The sequence below is a fragment of the Eptesicus fuscus genome, chromosome 16, assembly GCF_027574615.1.
Source record: "Eptesicus fuscus isolate TK198812 chromosome 16, DD_ASM_mEF_20220401, whole genome shotgun sequence".
Taxonomy (NCBI): domain Eukaryota; kingdom Metazoa; phylum Chordata; class Mammalia; order Chiroptera; family Vespertilionidae; genus Eptesicus; species Eptesicus fuscus.
Window position 1 is genome coordinate 66,790,496 of NC_072488.1, and position 17,270 is coordinate 66,807,765.

The 17,270-nt window shown below is 51.5% G+C and overlaps 1 protein-coding gene across 48 annotated transcripts in view; it reads left to right on the forward strand.

The window, feature by feature from the left end:
• The window catches only part of MAP4K4 (mitogen-activated protein kinase kinase kinase kinase 4), a 184,345-nt gene that overhangs the window by 126,842 nt on the left and 40,233 nt on the right, over nucleotides 1–17,270 (forward strand). For all 48 annotated transcript variants that reach the window (XM_054728367.1, XM_054728377.1, XM_054728368.1 and 45 more), the window contains exons 8-12: nucleotides 1,425–1,479; nucleotides 2,866–2,944; nucleotides 5,975–6,150; nucleotides 7,325–7,397; nucleotides 8,691–8,901. In XM_054728367.1, coding sequence (XP_054584342.1) covers nucleotides 1,425–1,479; nucleotides 2,866–2,944; nucleotides 5,975–6,150; nucleotides 7,325–7,397; nucleotides 8,691–8,901 — 594 coding nt within the window. The remainder of the gene's footprint in view (nucleotides 1–1,424; nucleotides 1,480–2,865; nucleotides 2,945–5,974; nucleotides 6,151–7,324; nucleotides 7,398–8,690; nucleotides 8,902–17,270) is intronic.

Below are 17,270 nucleotides of genomic sequence, written 5' to 3' on the forward strand. Positions count from 1 at the left end.
TAAATACCCAGTTAACGAAATTTAATTGAAGCTTATGGTGTAGAGCAGGGGTCCTCAAACTTTTTAAACAGAGGGCCAGTTCACTGTCCCTCAGACCGTTGGAGGGCCGGACTATAGTTTAAAAATAACTATGAACAAATTCCTATGCACACTGCACATCTTATTTTGAAGTAAAAAAACAAATTGGCAAAAACACCCGCATGTGGCCCGCGGGCCGTAGTTTGAGGACGCCTGGTGTGGAGGAATATGCATTTTATTTTTTATTTGCTGAAGTATTTTCAAATAGATTATAGATTCTATGACTTTTCACTCTTTAATACATCATTCTGAACCTGCAAAATTTTCCAATATTTTCATACATAAGTAAATTAAAAATGATTTTTAAAGACAAAACCGGTAGTTAGACCCAGCTGATCACCTGGATTAGCAAGGTCGGCTCGGAGGAGAGGTGGTTGGCTCCACTGCACTGGCACAGGCATGCTGCGGAGGGGGTCCCAGGTCCAGGTGCTGTGCCCTCCATTGCTCGCTGCAGTACAAACTCCATGGAACCAAGGAGAGATGTGTGGGCCTCTCCTTAGTCTTGTGATCAAACATACGTGTTTGCACGCTAAGTAGTTACAGGTTATTTGAAAACCATGAAACTGAGCAACTTTAGTGATTCCCATGTTAGGATAGCATATAAACAAAAGAATGCTAATGATAGCAATCCTTCATTAATTACTGTAAAAGCCTTATTTCGATTTTGAGAAATTGGCCAATGAACCTTTATTCATTCATCATCCATTGTTTATTGAGTGCCTACCACACGCCAGTCACAATTCCCGGGACACAAAGGTGAATGAAACAGATGAAAATGTTTGTCCTCGTGGAGAATAAAGTTAAAATTCAGCTTCTCAAACTAAGAAAAGATTCCATGCACAGAAAGCCCTTGACCTAGTGCTCACTCCTTCGGAGTGGGGGGGGCCTCGCCCAGCGCACAGTGTTCCTCCGCAGGGCAGGGCCTTGCACAAAGAGCCCTCCGCTGTTCCCGTTCAGCGCCCTCATGAAGTTGGAGAGGTGAACCTCAAAGGAGGCATGTATCAGGGCCAGGGATCTACAAGATCGAACTCTCAGAGAGAAATGAAACACTGGACCGAAGAGCAGGCCGAGCAGGGGGTGAGGGGGGGGCGCGGGGGCGGGGAGAGTGCTTGCCCAGGCACCACCTCTGCTCCCTCGTAGACACGAGTGGTTCTCATGAACAGATCACTTTGATCTTATCTTTATCTCATTCAGTTAAAACAATTGTGTGTGTGTTTAATTTCCTGGGCGTTTTTCAGTTTATACACCAAAGAATGCATGTGTCTCCTTCGTGTGAGCCAACAGCAGTGCCACGCTGGGGCCTCGTGTCTACTGCGAAGGCCGTGACGTGCTGTTCTGTTTTGCAGAGCGACCTTTGGTCCTGTGGCATCACGGCCATCGAGATGGCAGAAGGCGCTCCCCGTAAGTAACGTTCTTTGTCGCCCCGTTGTTATCTGTGACGTACACCTAGCTTCAAAGCCTCGTAAAGAACAGCTTCGTGGATGAAGCCATCCCTGGCGGGGTGTCCGAGGCAGGAGCCTACGCGCAGGGAAGCGCTAGGTGTGGGGGAGCCGGGGGCCCCTGTTCCTTCTGCAGACCCCGGTGAGCTCCGGAGGCTCCTCTGTCCTTTCTTAATCGAACTCGGATATGGGGCCTGAGATTCCGGTGAGTGACCTCATGTAACAGGCAGGGATTTTCCTTTATTCCGTGAAACTGGTCCTAACACGTGGAACTTAAGTATCGTTTGTGTTTTGACTTTACAAATAGAGGCAAAACTTTTTATCTGTAGAATAACATTTTTTGGTATTACCTATGAAATTTTCTTCTGCTTTGGATTAAATCAGTGACAATTTCATTTAACTGATTTTTTATCAGGGATGTGGTAGAATTGCAGAGAACAGGAAAAAATAGCATTTTCTGCTGGTTCCCCTAATAAAAAAGTATACACAAAGAACGTATAACTGTCCCGTAACTGGTTGTTGCTGAGTAAATTTTTGTTGAATGAATGAAAAAAATTGCCAACAGCTACGCATTAGTTTGCAGTACAGGAATGAATATCTGTCTTGAACACCATGTGTCCCTCGTGTTTCCTCCTGAGTGACTGACATTGCCTGGCCCTGCCTTAGTTCCCTTCACAGTGGGAATGGGGTTGTCTTTTTTTGGCCCCCATTTCCCAGCTGCCTTGTAAGATTCTCACGAAGGTAAAGAAACACATCAAAGTGCCCATTGCCCGTTGTGCACAGCATTGTGTCCCTAACGTGCCTGAATTGGGCGAGTGGTAGGAGTGCAAACAGAAACTTCACAGAATTAAACAGTTCCCTTCCACCTAACAGGTGTGCCGGGTCGTGCAGCACCAGGTGTCCCTGAGCGGGCGCCTCTCTGGAGGGCTGGCCTGTGAGCCTTCACAAGCAGCGTCTGTACTCCCCACAGCAATCCAGAGAACTAAACTGATTTCCGTTGTCAGCTTGTAGATGGTTTAGAAACTTAGCTGTTGAGTCTTTGAACACTTTGAATCAATATTTATCTTTGATTCATGAAAACTTTTCAGTGTCTTTTTGATTCATGAAAACTTTTCAGTGTCTTTTTGAATTTGAAATTCTTCTTGTGCTGGGCCTCCTTATATTTTGCTGTGTTTGAATGGGAAATTCAGGGTTTGCCCTAGGGCTCATAGCTAGAAGTCCGGCCTGCTTGACACAAGAAAGCGTATCAACCAGAGCACGGGCAGAGCGTCTGGTGTTTGAGTGAGCCCTAGAGATCAAGAATGAGTGAAATAAGTGCCATACTGACACGACCGTCTCCTCTCCCCAGCTCTCTGTGACATGCATCCAATGAGAGCACTGTTTCTCATTCCCAGAAACCCTCCTCCCCGGCTGAAGTCAAAAAAATGGTAAGCTACAAATGGTTTTGTTGTTGTTGTTCTTTTCTTTAAAAAAAAATTGTTCCTTTTTAGTTTTACTTCAAGTCAAAATTCTGGACATTCTAATTCCCAAAGAGCAAGTGCCAGTGGCCCAGACACCGGTTATATGGATCTTTTTGTTCTGTTTCATTTTCCTCGGTAGATTCTCTTTGTATTACCAAATAGTCACAAGTGGCCACATGAAACACCGTAACACGGTTAAAGGAAAATGTCCCATTTTAACATTGCAACACACTAAAGTTTGCTATATTTCTGAACATTTCTGCAGTAAAAAGCAAGCTGAATGGACTTGCAGTTCCTCAGGTGAAACGGGATGTGAGCGTTAACAGTGCCCTTTACTGTTGTCGTTGCAAAGCATGGACGTCAGGCGTCCCTCTTCATCCCAGAGCTCATCGGCAGGGCCTCTCTCGTTGGGCTGCTGCCTGCTTCTCCCTGCAGCTCTCATTTATGTGCTGAAGACAAATTGGTGTTAGTGGAGAGCGGCGTGCCCTTCCTGAGCGCTGCGGGCCTGCGGTGTGGGCTGCTGGTGTGGTGGCCGCAGTGTCGCCGAGGGGGCGCGCTGTGGTCTGAGCGCGCGGCCCACTCGCTCCCGCCTGCAGGGTGAGCCCTCTCGCTCGGCCCCCGTGTGCTGTCCGCCCACTGTGCCCGGCTACCTGGTTTTGTTCCTTTCTGGAGCTATTTCCCAATTAGTGTTGTCCTCTTAGGTTCTTGACGCTAACCCTGAAGTACGCAGGAGACCTCGGTGTTAAGCCTGCCATTCTGGATTTGGTCTTTGGCTGTCCTGTCTGCTCTTTTCTTCTTGGCTGCTCCTCTGATGTTCGGTGGCTTCCGTTTCCTGTCTGGCTGTGTCCACGCACACGTGTTTCCACTCCTGTTTCTTTCCTGCCCCTCACTGTCCCTCCCCCAGCACATTTCCCCACCCTTCCCCACCCTTTGTTTGCAGGCAGAATCTTCCTGTTCTTTATATACTGTCTTGAACCACATTTAACTCCAGAAAACTGAGGTCCTCGTTTATAGAGAGGTGTTAAGGCCGTGTAGTTGTGAAGACTCGAGCCCCTGTGGTCCCCTGTACTCAGACATGATAACTGGACCTCCGTGGGTGGCCAGCTCGGGGAGACCAGTGCCTCTCGTGGAGGCCAAGGAGGAAGCCGGGGCCGGCTCACACATCTGGCTTGTGCTGCGCCAGGCGCTGTCACTTTCCCTTTCCTTTCCTGTCAGATGTTACTAAAGAGAGCGGAGCTCCATCTCCAGGGTGCCCCCCAGTTTACAGGGCTTGTCAGCACGGCCCTCTGATGACTCGTCATCAGTTTGGGATCAACCACTACTATGTGCAAAATACAGTGATGCAAAGGGACAGATGTGGCTGACGACAAATTCTTCCTGAGAGTGCTCGCCCAAACGTTCCCCACTAAACTTGATTAGATGCCTGTGCAGCCACTGCTCCGGTTTACCCACGTTTTCTAACGCGACGGATGGCTACAGACGGCCAGGCCCCTCCTTCAGGGCTGCTGTCCGCTTCTGTGGGGAGGAGGGGCTCCGAGAGGTCACCGGAGCTCTTTGCCAGCAGAATGTGATGGTCGATTTTAAAGGATTTGCTGGAGACCCTCGATTCCCAGATGTTTATCCGTGGGCATGGTATGTCTTTGGAATCTTTGGAATCTTTTACTTTAGGGTTCCAACCTCAGAATTCCTGGTTCCTAGGTCTGAGGAGGGGCCCAGGGCTATGTATTTCAGTGAAGCCCCACGGCGGCCTATGACAGGCCGTGACGAAGCAGCAGCCTCCTTGACGGGGGCCTTCTCTGAGCCGACCCCAACCTGTGTTCCTGTTCTGTTCCGTGTTTCATGCTAGCGCTAGGACAGGATTCCTCATTCTTCAGTTTCCTGCCTTTGTTCACGTCATTCCCTTCTCTCCGGAGTGATGGCTTGTCTCACTCACCTTGGACACCAGAGGTCCTGCTTTATGCTGTCCGACCCACCCCCTCTTCCCTGTGACGACACGTGCACACACCTCCGCTGCATTCCCCGTGCGCTCTTCTCAGAGCGCCGAGCATAAGCAAGTGTCAGTTGTCGATCCATAAATATTTGTTGAATTGAAAATAAACTGGTAAGTTTGAATGGAAATATAGGACAATAGAAGTGATTCTTAAAAGCAGTAAAGTAATGGGAAAGAATTGAACTAATTTTCTTATTTACATTTTTTTACCTGAATAACTCATTCATTCAACAAAAATTTATTGTGTACCTATTGTGGCCTGCCATCCTCGGTGCTGGATGCTGACAGACGGAGACTAGGAGCCCGTGTCAGCGCTGTGCCTTTCCCACCGGCGGGGAGCAGGGCCATGGCGCAGTTCGTTCGGTGCAGATGCCCCGAAGAAGGGCTCCTGCTGGGCACGTGGGGGTTGCAGGGGAGGCTAACCCAAGAGGTGCTGCCGGGCCGAGTCTCAGAAGGTGTGAGGGCCGAGGGTCTGGGCCATGACCCCCCTCAGGCTGGGGGTCAGCATGAGCTAGGCTCCTCTCAGCAAAATCCCCAGTGGCTGGTCTGCGAAATGTTGGTGACAGAGTTACTGGCCCCTTCACACCATGGTTCCCATCAGCATAAAGAGCGAATGGCAGTCCGTGTGAGGCTGGGATTGGGATGTCACGTTAACAGGTTCAAGAGCCCCAGCCTCTGGTCACCTACTCCGCTCCTTCTCTTTGGTTTCTGTGTTGTCCTTGTCTTCCTTCCTTTTAGCAACTCCCCCCCACGACTAAGGGATTACCAAGCAACAGGAAATTCCAACCCCGCTACTTTAGATCAGGCTCTGTGTGAGGAGGTGTGTGGCACGCGCCTGCTCCTGGTCCCGGTCCTGAGCTCCCGTCTGTCCCCACGCCACGCCTGTGCGTCCCCAGGGCGCCTCGCCGGCCTGGGCTCGGCTCTGTTTTCAGCTGACGCGCCACTGCCCCTTTGGAGGTTTGCTCTTTGTGGTAGACATTTGGTGATCTTCTTACTTTCTCTTACAGGTCCAAGAAGTTTTTTAGTTTTATAGAAGGGTGCCTGGTGAAGAACTACATGCAACGGCCCTCCACGGAGCAGCTTTTGAAACATCCTTTCATAAGGGACCAGCCAAATGAGAGGCAAGTGAGAATCCAGCTTAAGGACCATATAGACCGGACCAGGAAGAAGAGAGGAGAGAAAGGTATGAGACCTGTTTTTATTTCGTCGTAAACATGTATATTTTGCCAACTAGGATAGGTTGCTCCTGCCCGCTGGGCTCTGCCCGCAGGCCCGCGACGGGCCAGGTCCAGCAGCTGCGGGTGGGCCCAGGACCTGCGGGCCTCGCATGCTGTCGGGCTCGCCCAGCCTCCGAGAGGCGGGTGACCTTGTGGATGTGGGTGCAGACGGACCTGCAGCTGCATGTGACGCAGGCGGGACCGGTTTCAGTTCTCGGGCTGCATTCTTCTTACCAGGAAGCCGGTTTTAAATGTACGTCTCTGGAAAAAAGTCAGAAATGTATTTTTTGTGAAGGGACTTTGTTTATAAATCTCTTCAGCCTTCCTGGTTTTGATTGCTCCGTGGAGGGAAATTGCTCACTGAAAGCCAGGTACTGACATTAAGGTCAGGGTCCAACAGAACGGACTGTTACTTTTGGGGAAATGGCATAGAACCTGTCGAAGTGAAAGTAAGTCATCAGTGTTGACACTTCGTCTGGTCTAAGGAGAGCCAGTTTCGTCTCCTTCTGCTGTATTGTTTCCTCCGCGTCTCCATGACTCCACCTTTATAACTGTGGGAACATTCTATTGTGTTTTTTCTGCCATTAGTATCTACTTCCTGCTTCCTTTCTGCCAGCCCAGCAGACTCTGCTGCACTTTAGGGGGATCCCCGAGCACTAACGATAAACATTTTATTATGTATGTATAAATGTATACACACACACACATCTTAAATCTTTATTGTTGAAACTATTCCATATGTCCCCTTCCTCCCCACATTGACCCTTCCAGCCTACCCCTGCCCCTGCCTTAGTCTGGGCAGTTAAATCTCCTTCTTTTGAAATTGAGCATCAGAGTGGGTTTTCTGAATTTGCTGACGCTCTTGGGCCATTTTCCTTCTGTGTCCAGGGCTCTGGGCCTCCTGGCCTGCTCCCTCAGCGGACATCCTGTGGGGTGTCCAGGATGCATAGATCTGCTCTCGCCTGGGGAATACGGCCAGGGAGCGGCCCTCCCCGTAGAATGTGCGGTCACGGGCCTCCTCCCCCACGCTCTGTGCACATTGCTGTTTTCACCAGGAACATGTTCACACGCTCCTGGAGACTTGTCTGTGTGTGCACGTGTCATGATCTGTGAACAGTCCCGTTGCTGTTTTCCGAACAGATGAAACGGAGTACGAGTACAGCGGCAGTGAGGAGGAAGAGGAGGAGGTGCCGGAGCAGGAAGGAGAGCCGAGGTACGCCAGCCGCCGGTCCACAGGGCGACGGGCTCTCAGAGGACTCCCTTCTCCGTAGCGGGCAGGATCTCACCTGGCTCTGGAAGGGCCTTACTAGCCTCCATTCTTCTCTATTTTTTGAAACATTTCTAGCTCTTCCCCACTGATCCTTTACCAAGATTCCATTTCCATTGCTGCCCCCCGCCCCGCCCCAGTCCTGAGGGAACGTGGGGGCTGCGTGAGGTCCTGAGGAAGGGAGCCTGCCGCTGGCACCCAGGCAGGAGGCCCTGCATGCACGTCGGCCGGGAGGGCCGCCATGGAGAAACTGCACTTTACCCAGAACGTTGTTTTTGTTTTGCTCCCACAAGTGTGGTGAGCAGCATTCCGTTCCCTTTATTAGGTATACTCTGTCCCGACCCATCTCGTAGTCCATGGTCCTCTCTGCCTCCCAATGTACAGGGAAGCAGAAGGATGAAGAGTTGGTTGTATGGACCTCGCGGTAACTAGTCAAGGATAGAGGAGTTTAACATTGTAGTACTTACTGGTCTTGCCTGGCTCATGCTGCAGCTCCACGTACTGACTAACCAACGGACCGCAGGCGGGCAGGAGGGTGGAAGGCCTGGGGGCACACGTGTACGTGTACAGCTGGCAGCTTGAAGAGAGCATAGCAAGAAATAGGGAGAATGTGTTGAAAAAACTTTGCAATGTCCCCGTCTTCAAACAGAGACTTGAATCCATTTGAGACTAAAACTAGAGCTTGGAGAGTGACTTGAACTGGTGCCTGAGCAGCAGTTGTTTCGGGGTAGGAGCATCCTCTAAGGCGAGGGGCTGTGGGAGCAGGTTCCTTTGCCATGTTTCTCCACGTGTTTGGGAGTGCAGGGGGGGGGGCCAGCGGGGAGGGTGCTGCGCAGTCAGGGCTTAACGCCTGGCCTCCCTGGGCTCCGCTGCTGGCCCCGGACCCACGGGAGGTGCGACTCACGTACAGATGATGACAATGAAGGTGCTGAAGGGTGCGTGTATTTCCTGCCCAGCAGACCCAGAATGATGTTACTGTCACTGATGGGAAGTAAGGTGGTCAGAGAGGGATGCTGTCAGCTTTTCATTTCAGAGTGTGAGTTATGGGAGAGTCCTAGGGAGATGTACCCAGGCCAGAGTGTTAAGATGTTTATGAGGTGGATGAAAGCCGCAGGTAAGTACTGCTGAACTGTAGGTGTGCGTACAGCCCTGGACTTGTTGGAGGGCGCGTTAGGGTGATGGGAGATGGAGCCGCCCCTCAGAGGCAGCGGCCACCCTGAGCGCCCCTTCCTCCCGCAGCTCCATTGTGAACGTGCCCGGGGAGTCCACGCTGCGTCGCGACTTCCTGCGGCTGCAGCAGGAGAACAAGGAGCGCTCGGAGGCTCTGCGGAGACAGCAGCTGCTTCAGGAGCAGCAGCTGCGGGAGCAGGAGGAGTACAAGAGGCAGCTGCTGGCCGAGAGGCAGAAGCGGATTGAGCAGCAGAAGGAGCAGCGGCGGCGGCTGGAAGAGGTAGAGAGACGCCATGTCCACGTTGGTTTCTCTCTTCATTCACATGGGGCGCTGGACCCCCACAGGGCACTGTCTGCGGCCTGGCCGAGCCCTGCGCTGCCGGGATGCAGGCCTTCACGTTCCTCGTGAAAACGCCAGGGGCCTGCCCTGCTGCTGCTCACACGGTGCCGGCCGGGCCGGGCGGCTCGCCCTGGCTCTGAGAAGCCGCTCCCTGGGGTTCAGCTCAGGCTCCACCTGATTGCTTCTCGCTCTTGGCTCTGGGTTCAAGTTTGGGTGTACATTTTTTTTCTGAAACCTCTGAGTTTTTCACATGAAAAACTTTTCAGCAAATGCCTTAACTTCAGGTACACTGAAGGTAAGGAATGAAGAAACGAATCCTGCTGCGTGCAGGGCGAGTGCTGTTCTGTCAGCTGGCTGCTGTGGCGGAAATACATTGTGTACCGCCTGCTCATTTACCTCAGGGACACTGTTAACATTGGTCATGTGGTTACAGCTTTTTCATTTTTTATTCACAGAAACATTATTTTCCTATATTTCACTTGGGGCTCAAAAGAGGTTTTTGAAAATCTTTTCCTAACTGGTTTTATTATATATTTCGCAGCTCCAAGTTTCTCATTCATAATATTTCTGTCCACTTCACTTACATACTTATTGTTTCACCTTTATCTTTCACTCCAGAAAAAGAATGCAAAACAGATGTAGATATAATATCAATACTGGGCTTTACTCTAACAAATAAAATAACAACACGTGCTGTTACCCAAATTACTTCAGAGGACATTTTGTAGGGGAAGACTTTGTTTCATTTTCTGTGTTTTAACCTGAATTCTGCAAGCTTTAAATTCGCCCCAGCCTTGGAAAACACAGGCCTGTCTGCCCGAGAGATTGGGAGATTCATCCTGAGTGTGGAAGCGAACATAAGACAAAGCCTCCCTCTGTAGGAGGGACACTCTATGGGACGCCCTCGGCAGTGTCTTTCACCCTCTGGATGTTTCTAAAGCTGTCCTCAGTGCTCTGTGGAAGTGATGGAGTGGGTCCGAGGCTGCACGTCGCATGTAGCGCACAGGACTTGTGGGGCTGCTCGGGTTCGGGGGCTCCTCCTGGTTGTTGACCTGGAACCTGCCGCATTGTTTCTGTCCTTTCTGACCGTGGGCGTCCTTCCCTTTAGCACAAGAAACAGGTGCTTGGGTGGTTTATAACTTCAGTGCGAAGGCAGCTCAGCCGGAGCTGCGGCCGGGCCGGGTGGTGGGTCCAGCTTCCTGCAGCCTCCGCAGGCAGCGGGCCTCAGCGGGACGCCTGCTACGTGCGGACTTGGCGCTCACTGCTCAGTCAGGCGGCCTTCAGTGTCGGCTTCTCCGTGAGCGTTCACACTCAGAGTCGCCTTTTTGCAGCTCTTGTCAGGAAAGAGGAACTGCGTGCTGCGACGGGCATGTTGGCAGGAGCGCCCTGGAGTGTGGATCCTGGTCGCGGGCTCTGTTAGTGGGCCTGGGGAATGGAGCAGGTTGGGAATGTTTGAGCCGTCAATGGTTTGTGGCCCTGGATTGGCATTAAAGGTTCAATCAGAACTGTTTGCGGACTAGGCATGTCTTTTGTTATTAACAGACAAAGTCCATAAAGGTGGTCGGCTCACTCATAAGACAAGTGACAGTTAAACCTGAAGGGAATAACTTCCTACCTGTGAGTGCGGGGAACAGAAAGGCCCACACGCTGAGATTATGGGGCCACAGTGCAGCCATCCTTCCTTTGAAACGGCCATGAGGTCAGGCCCATGGGGGGTGGGGTGGGGGTGAGGACTTTTGCCAGCCCCCCTGTTCCTGACCCCTGCAGGTGAGCACGTCTGCTCTGCCTGCACACACGCCTCCCCCGCCAGGGCTCCGGGACGTGCTGCTGCCGCCCTCTTCCCTCTGAGGGCCCGGGCTCTCCCTGGCTCCTTTGTAAATTGAGGGTCTTGCACTTTTGCTGAAAGTGCGGTTTTTGTTTATGTTTTCCATTTTTCTCTTGCTTTTGGCTGTCCCAGGAGGATGGGAGCCGAGGGCATGAGCGCGTTAGTCCTGGGTTTCCCCACGGTTCCCACTCGGGCGGCTCCCTCCTAGCACAGGGCTGCTCGGCTCACGGCGTGTGTCGCCCGGGTCGGAGCCGTGGGCTGCAGATCCCTTTCCGCACAAAGTTCCCTGCCACGACCTTACCTTCCACAGCTAGATGCCTCGTCACAGCTTGGGCTCATACAGAACATGGTCTCCAGCCTGACCTCATGGCCGTTTCAAAGAAAGGATGGCTGCACTGTGGCCCCATAATCTCCAGCTTTTTTTTTTTTTTTCCCATCAAAAATTGTTCACGGGCCAGATTTTTCTCCCATTCTATTCTCACTTGTTTTTTCCTTTTGAGCAAAAGTGAAGAATATTTCATAGTATTGTCATTTTACCCTAATGGTTTGTGCTCTTCTTTTTATTGAATCTTGATTTGATACCTATTAATTCTTCCTCTTTATTCCCATGACATCCAGGTATTTGATGAATATGTTTTCTCCTTTGTTTTTAATTTTTTTTATTATGATTTTGCAGAGAGAGAGGAAGGGAGCAATAGAAACATCGACCGGCTGCCTCCTGCATGCCCCCCACTTGGGATGGAGCCTGTAACCCAGGCATGTGCCCTGACCTGGAATTGAACCGTGACTTCTTGTGCACAGAACAACGCTCAACCACTGAGCCACATGAGCCGGGCTATTTTCGCATTCTTTGTCTAAGTTTAATATAAAATTTTAAACAGAAGTTTGTCTTTGAGAAAAGCCTGTCGGTAGTCCAAGTCAAGGCCACTGCCTTAATCGAGGTACTTGGATAAGGCTCCTGTCTCCCAGTCTCTCCTTCTTCACTCTGACCTCCGGGAGCTGTGGGTTACTAGTGAGAGCCGCGCTGCCTCTTTCTTTCTAGAAAGGAGCCCAGGGTGCCGTGCCGTGGCGCCACCTGCTGTTCCTTACTGAGTATAAATGACCTTTCTCAGTATAAATAGGAGTCAAAATCATGCTTTTTCTCTGACGTTAGAACTTATCATTTTCTTAAAAAACAAACCAAGAATGTGGGGAAAGCTCAATTCCCTGTCTTCCCGCCCTGCCCTGGCCCGGCGTGTGCTCCCAGACCTCAGGAGTCGCTGTGCACCGGTCAGGACCGCACAGCAGCGCGGCCTTTCCCTTTCCGTTCTTTCTGTTCCGTCTTTCCCTCCCTTCCTCCCCACCTCCCTTCCTCTCTTTCTTTCGTCCCTCCCTCCTTACCCGAAGGTATTTACCCTATTGATTTTTAGAGTGAAAGGGAGGGGGAAAGAGAAGAAACGTCTATGTGAGAGACATCAGTTGCGCCGCCCCCCCCCCCCACCGCCTACGAAATCCTATCAGGGCAGGGAATCGACAGCGCCCCTTGACCAGGAATCAAACCTTTGACCATTCGGTGAGCGAGCCGAAGCTCTACCACTGAGCCACCCCCTGGGCCCCCTTTCTGTTCTTGAACAAACACTGCTGATGGGATGTCCCGGACCTGCCTGTCCCAGGGTATTTCTGCAGGTATTTAAAAAAATAACTGTCTCTATGACCTTTGCTTTCCAAGCGTCTAGCCGCAGACACTCTGGGACTTGGGAGCTGCTTGCCTCTTGGGGGACAGGTGTCTGTGCTGTGCCTTACCTTCCACCCAGGGACACTTCCTTTCTGTCATTCTGCAAATCCCAAAGTGACTCACATTTCAGAGGGGGTGGAAATTGAGGAAATGGAAAACAAAGGAAGACAGGAGGAAACTGTGTGACATGGGATTAGCAGTGAAGCTAAATGGAAACACGGGGAAAACATGTCAGTTTCTAAGAAAACAGCTAATAAACTGTGGCGAGTTGTTGTGTGTCTTGGCTCTGCGATCTTGGAAGGCGGGTGCACGTCGCCCAGCCGTGTTCCTGTGCGTGCTAGTGAGATAGCCATTCCTCCCGTCTGCTTGGAGGCCTTGCTCGCCGCCCGCACCGCGCAGCTCTCGGCCTTCGGGCACCCTGTGAGTTCTTAGGTCTAGTGTTCGGCCATATTGACAGTTAAATTTTGTAAGAGTTAGTTTTTCACAGCAGACGCCACTTGTTGCCTAAAGATGGGGAGGGGCCCCACTTAGAAAAGCCCAGGTGTGGTGGCGCCTGTGCCGGTCCCTGACCACGGAGTTCTCGGAAGCGGTGGACTCGGAGCAGAGTCTGGCTCTACTGAGGGGAGTTCCTGCTACAGCCAGGGGCCCAGTGCCGTGGGTTTAAGTGGGCCTCACTGTTACCAGTGCACGCAGTTAGAAAGGTCTTCAAAATGTGAGGTCAAAGCATTGCTTTTTAAATATCGGAACAAGAGAGGGAACTTACGATCATCAAAGCATATTCGCTCAGGCGCGCTTGGAAAAGTTTAAGTAGGAAGGAAATCTCGTCATGATTTTAGAGATTGGGAAATCACAGCATGCAGTTTCTCAGTTTGACTTGTTTCTATAGAATTGCCTAAGAAAATAATGACCGCGGTTTGCAGATGCTTCGAAGCATTATGTCATGCTGATCATTCTCAGCAGGTGAACCTGAGAAGGCATGTTTCTTAGACTCCCCTGGGTTTTGTTACCTGAAATCTCAGCATAAGGTTATCTGGGACGGGAGGCTGTTACTTAGTGGGTGTTTTATTTTTGGTCATTTTCTTGCAAGAGGACAGCTCTCACGTTGATCATGTATAAGGAGGTACTGCCCCCCCCCCCCCGCCAGTGGAGGGCCTATTCTGAGTGGTGATTTTAGGGTTAGTGGTTTAAATTCTTCTCTTGGTCCCATTCACGGTTCCCAGAACTAGAACGTAGTGTGGGAGAGGCATCGGGGCTGCTTGTGCACGGCCTTCGCCACAGCCGCCCAGCCAGGCCCTGCTTGGCGGGCTGGTCCCGGGAAACTTACCACTTTGCACTTCGTCCTGTGGGTTTTTAAAAAGTACATTACTTCTCTTACTGCAGACTCGGGGGAGAAGGGCCTGTGTCTGACTCACCTTTGTGTACTCTGGCACTTCATAGATACTTCCCGAAGGCGAGAACCGTGTGGAGTCCTCGGTGTATCTCTGGAAAGAAGGGGCTTGCTCATGAAGTCTTCGCCCATCCTTAAGTGGACCTTAGGTCTCGGGGCTTCTCATTGGAGTTCAGAGCCACTTTAAAGGACCCGATAGACTGTCCTGGGCATAAGGGGTGTGCTCTGTACCCCGGGATGCCCTCTGCAGGTGTGACGGTCATTGTCCAAGCCTTGGTGTACTCACTAGGTGATCTTGAAAAGGTGACTCCAGGTGTTGGGTTTTGTAGGACCTAGAGATAGGAATGGGTTCTTTAGTCTTGGCTTACTGAAGTGCTGAATGTTGGAGATGCACACACCGTTTTCACCTTGGATGTCAGTGCGCGCGTGAGGGTGAGATTTACAGTTCAGGAGAGCACTTACCGGGATGCTCACTACGGGCAAAACCTCTGCAGTGAGCCAGCGCGGCTCTCCGCGGGAGCCCAGAGGGAAAGCCTCGGGCTTCATTTAACATGGATCACCAGTTCGCGCGTCCCCATTTGTGAGATGTTGGTCACTGCTATTTTATGATGTGCATTCACTAGAATCGTTTTTAATTATTTTAATTAATTACATAATTTAATTATTGACTTTGGAAAAGTTGAACACAAACAGCTTGAAGCTTACTGACTGGAAAAGCAAAAATGGCATAAACAACAAAGACAGCGAGACCAGGAAAGGAAATCCAATTGTGTTAGTTAGTGAAGACCAGACGCTAACACTGCAGATCCTGGGAGAGGAAAACGTGGGTGGTGACATGTGGGCTAGTTACGCTCCCCACGCCTGCAGCCTGCCCCCCATGCCTGCAGCCCGGCCCCCATGCCTGCAGCCCGCCCCCCACGCCTGCAGCCTGCCCCCCACGCCTGCAGCCCGCCCCCCATGCCTGCAGCCCGCCCCCCACGCCTGCAGCCCGCCCCCCACGCCTGCAGCCCGCCCCCCACGCCTGCAGCCTGCCCCCCATGCCTGCAGCCCGGCTGCTGCGCTCCCCTGCAGGAGCAGGTGTGTTCGCCCAGAAAAGTGAGCCACAGGGACTGGGAATGGAGGTACCCGCACAGCTGTGGAGGGAGAGGCTGAGAGCGAGCGAGTGAGGTCTGGACAGGCCGTGTGGCCGCGGGGTGCCCACCTCACATGCTGCACTGGCAGCCACCTCCTCGTGCACCTCCCTCACCCCAGGACAGTGGAGCATTTTCGGAATCGTGCAGACTGTTCTCCGGAGCTGCTGGCCAGCCCAAGGGACACCGGGCCCCAGCGAGATGACCGAGCTGCGCACAGCAGCTGCTCTGACGCTGAGGTTGCCAGTGCCGTCTGCAGCCCTCACTGTTTGCTTCTCGCTGTCTGAGGTGGGCGTGTACAGCCAGATTGCAGATCCCGAGAAAAGTCTTGAACAGGAAAGATTCCCGGGTAAACTTTTCATTGTGACATGCAAAGTTTCTAAAGTCTTCTTCCTCGAGAAGTTATGGGAAAACATGTTCCAGCAAATAAAGAGGCTGAGAAGGGCTCCAGGAAATGGGATCACACACGGGGGAGTCCAGAGGGTTTCTGGGAAGTTGGTGGACAAGTACAAGATGCCGGAGCACAGTCAGTCCAGCGTGGCATGGAAGAGAGGGCTGTGAGAGGGTGACTCTAAGATAAAGAAAGAATACCTGACTTATTTGACCTTATTGAAGGAGTTTTGCCCTGGCTGGTGTGACTCAGTTGAGCTTTGCCCCATGCACTGAGAGGTCACCAGTTTGACATGCCCGTTTGCAGGCTTAATCCCAGTAGGAGGCAGCCGAACAATGTTTCTCTCTCCCTCTCCCTTCCTCTGTCTCTCAAAAATCAATAAAAACATTTATTAAAAAGAGGAACTTTATGGAAGTGTAAGAGACTTTACAGATAGTTTTGTGATATGATGGGTCTGTAGAAAGTCAAACAAAGAAAAGGCAATTAACGCCTCAAAAAACTAAATGAAAAGTTACTTGTACATGACTCATCAGCCTTGAATGTGGTTTTCCCTTGACCAGAAACTGTCCCAGGACTAGATTGGAGCATGGGACGCGGTGGGATCCGCACCACGGACGGTGTGATGGATGTTCTTTGGGAGAAGTCCGTAGATGGTGTCTGAAGTGGGGAAAAAATTAACTCTATAAGCACAAAGATGTAACTGCGATGGCAAAAACTAAAAGCATTGACAGTACTTTGGCAGTAAGAATTGGGAGTGAGAAGTGGGGTGGCTTGCTTTTTACAGAAGCCTGAATGTTTTGAGTTTTAAATGTACTTTGTACTTTGGTTTAAAAATTTTAAATATGAATAAAATGGAAAAGCTACTTATAAAGGCATTTTAAATTTGCCTCTGAAATCAGACTTCGCAGCAGGCTGGGATCCCTGCCCTCAGTGCAGTTGGAAATAACCAAGACATTGGGTTCCGCACATTTCAGCACTTTGGAACTCACGGCCTTTGTGAGTGCTTTCACCTGGAGCCAAAGCCAGAGGCTGTGCACCAGGCCCTCCGTCTCCTGAGACCCCAGCTGACGACAGCGCAGGGAGAGAGCAGGAGGGGCGAGCGGGAAGTCGGTCTCGGGAGTGGGCTAGGCTGAGACCGCCCGCCCTTCAGGGACCTGCGGCCAGTGATGCCGGAGAGGGCCCGCCTCGTCCCGGCCCGCTCCTCGGCTGGGTGCTGGACTGCGTCCGGACCGCGGTGTAGCAACGGACTCCAGTGAAATGTTTTCTCGTCTGATTCTTTCTGAGGACAGGTCAGGCATCAGCAGAAATCAAAATGAAAAAACTTTTTAACGAGAGGAAAAAGCAAGTGCAGCCCATGGCTTTTCTTTCTGGTAGTGTGATAAGGTGGAGCTCAATGGCACCTTAATTCGCTGTCATTCCTGAAAGTCAGAGCTGTGGTGGCTGCATGGTGGGTAAGGGCACGGCAGCAGGCCCCTCCCAGGCTGCCTGCGTGTCCGGGGACATGGCAGCCTGCAGAGCCGCCGCGGCTCCGGCCCGCGGACCCCAGCACTTGTATCTGATACGTATGCACTTACGGACAAAACAGGCAACAGTCACTGTCTTGAAAGGGTGAGCTACAAATGTAAGTAAGTACAAGTCCTAGGTTAGTTGTTTTTCCTGCCCTTCAGCTCACTGTTAGAGAGCTGATGTGGAGACGAAGCCGCTCGGTCTTTCCGTCCCTCCTTTTGTTGGTCCTGCCATTTCACCGCATCTGGGCACACTTCCAGGCTGTGGGCAAGGGAGGGAGAGCCCACATCTGGCCTGGGGCAATGGTCCTCTTACAGTTCACTGTTTATGAGACCTTTTAAAAATTGTTCTTACTT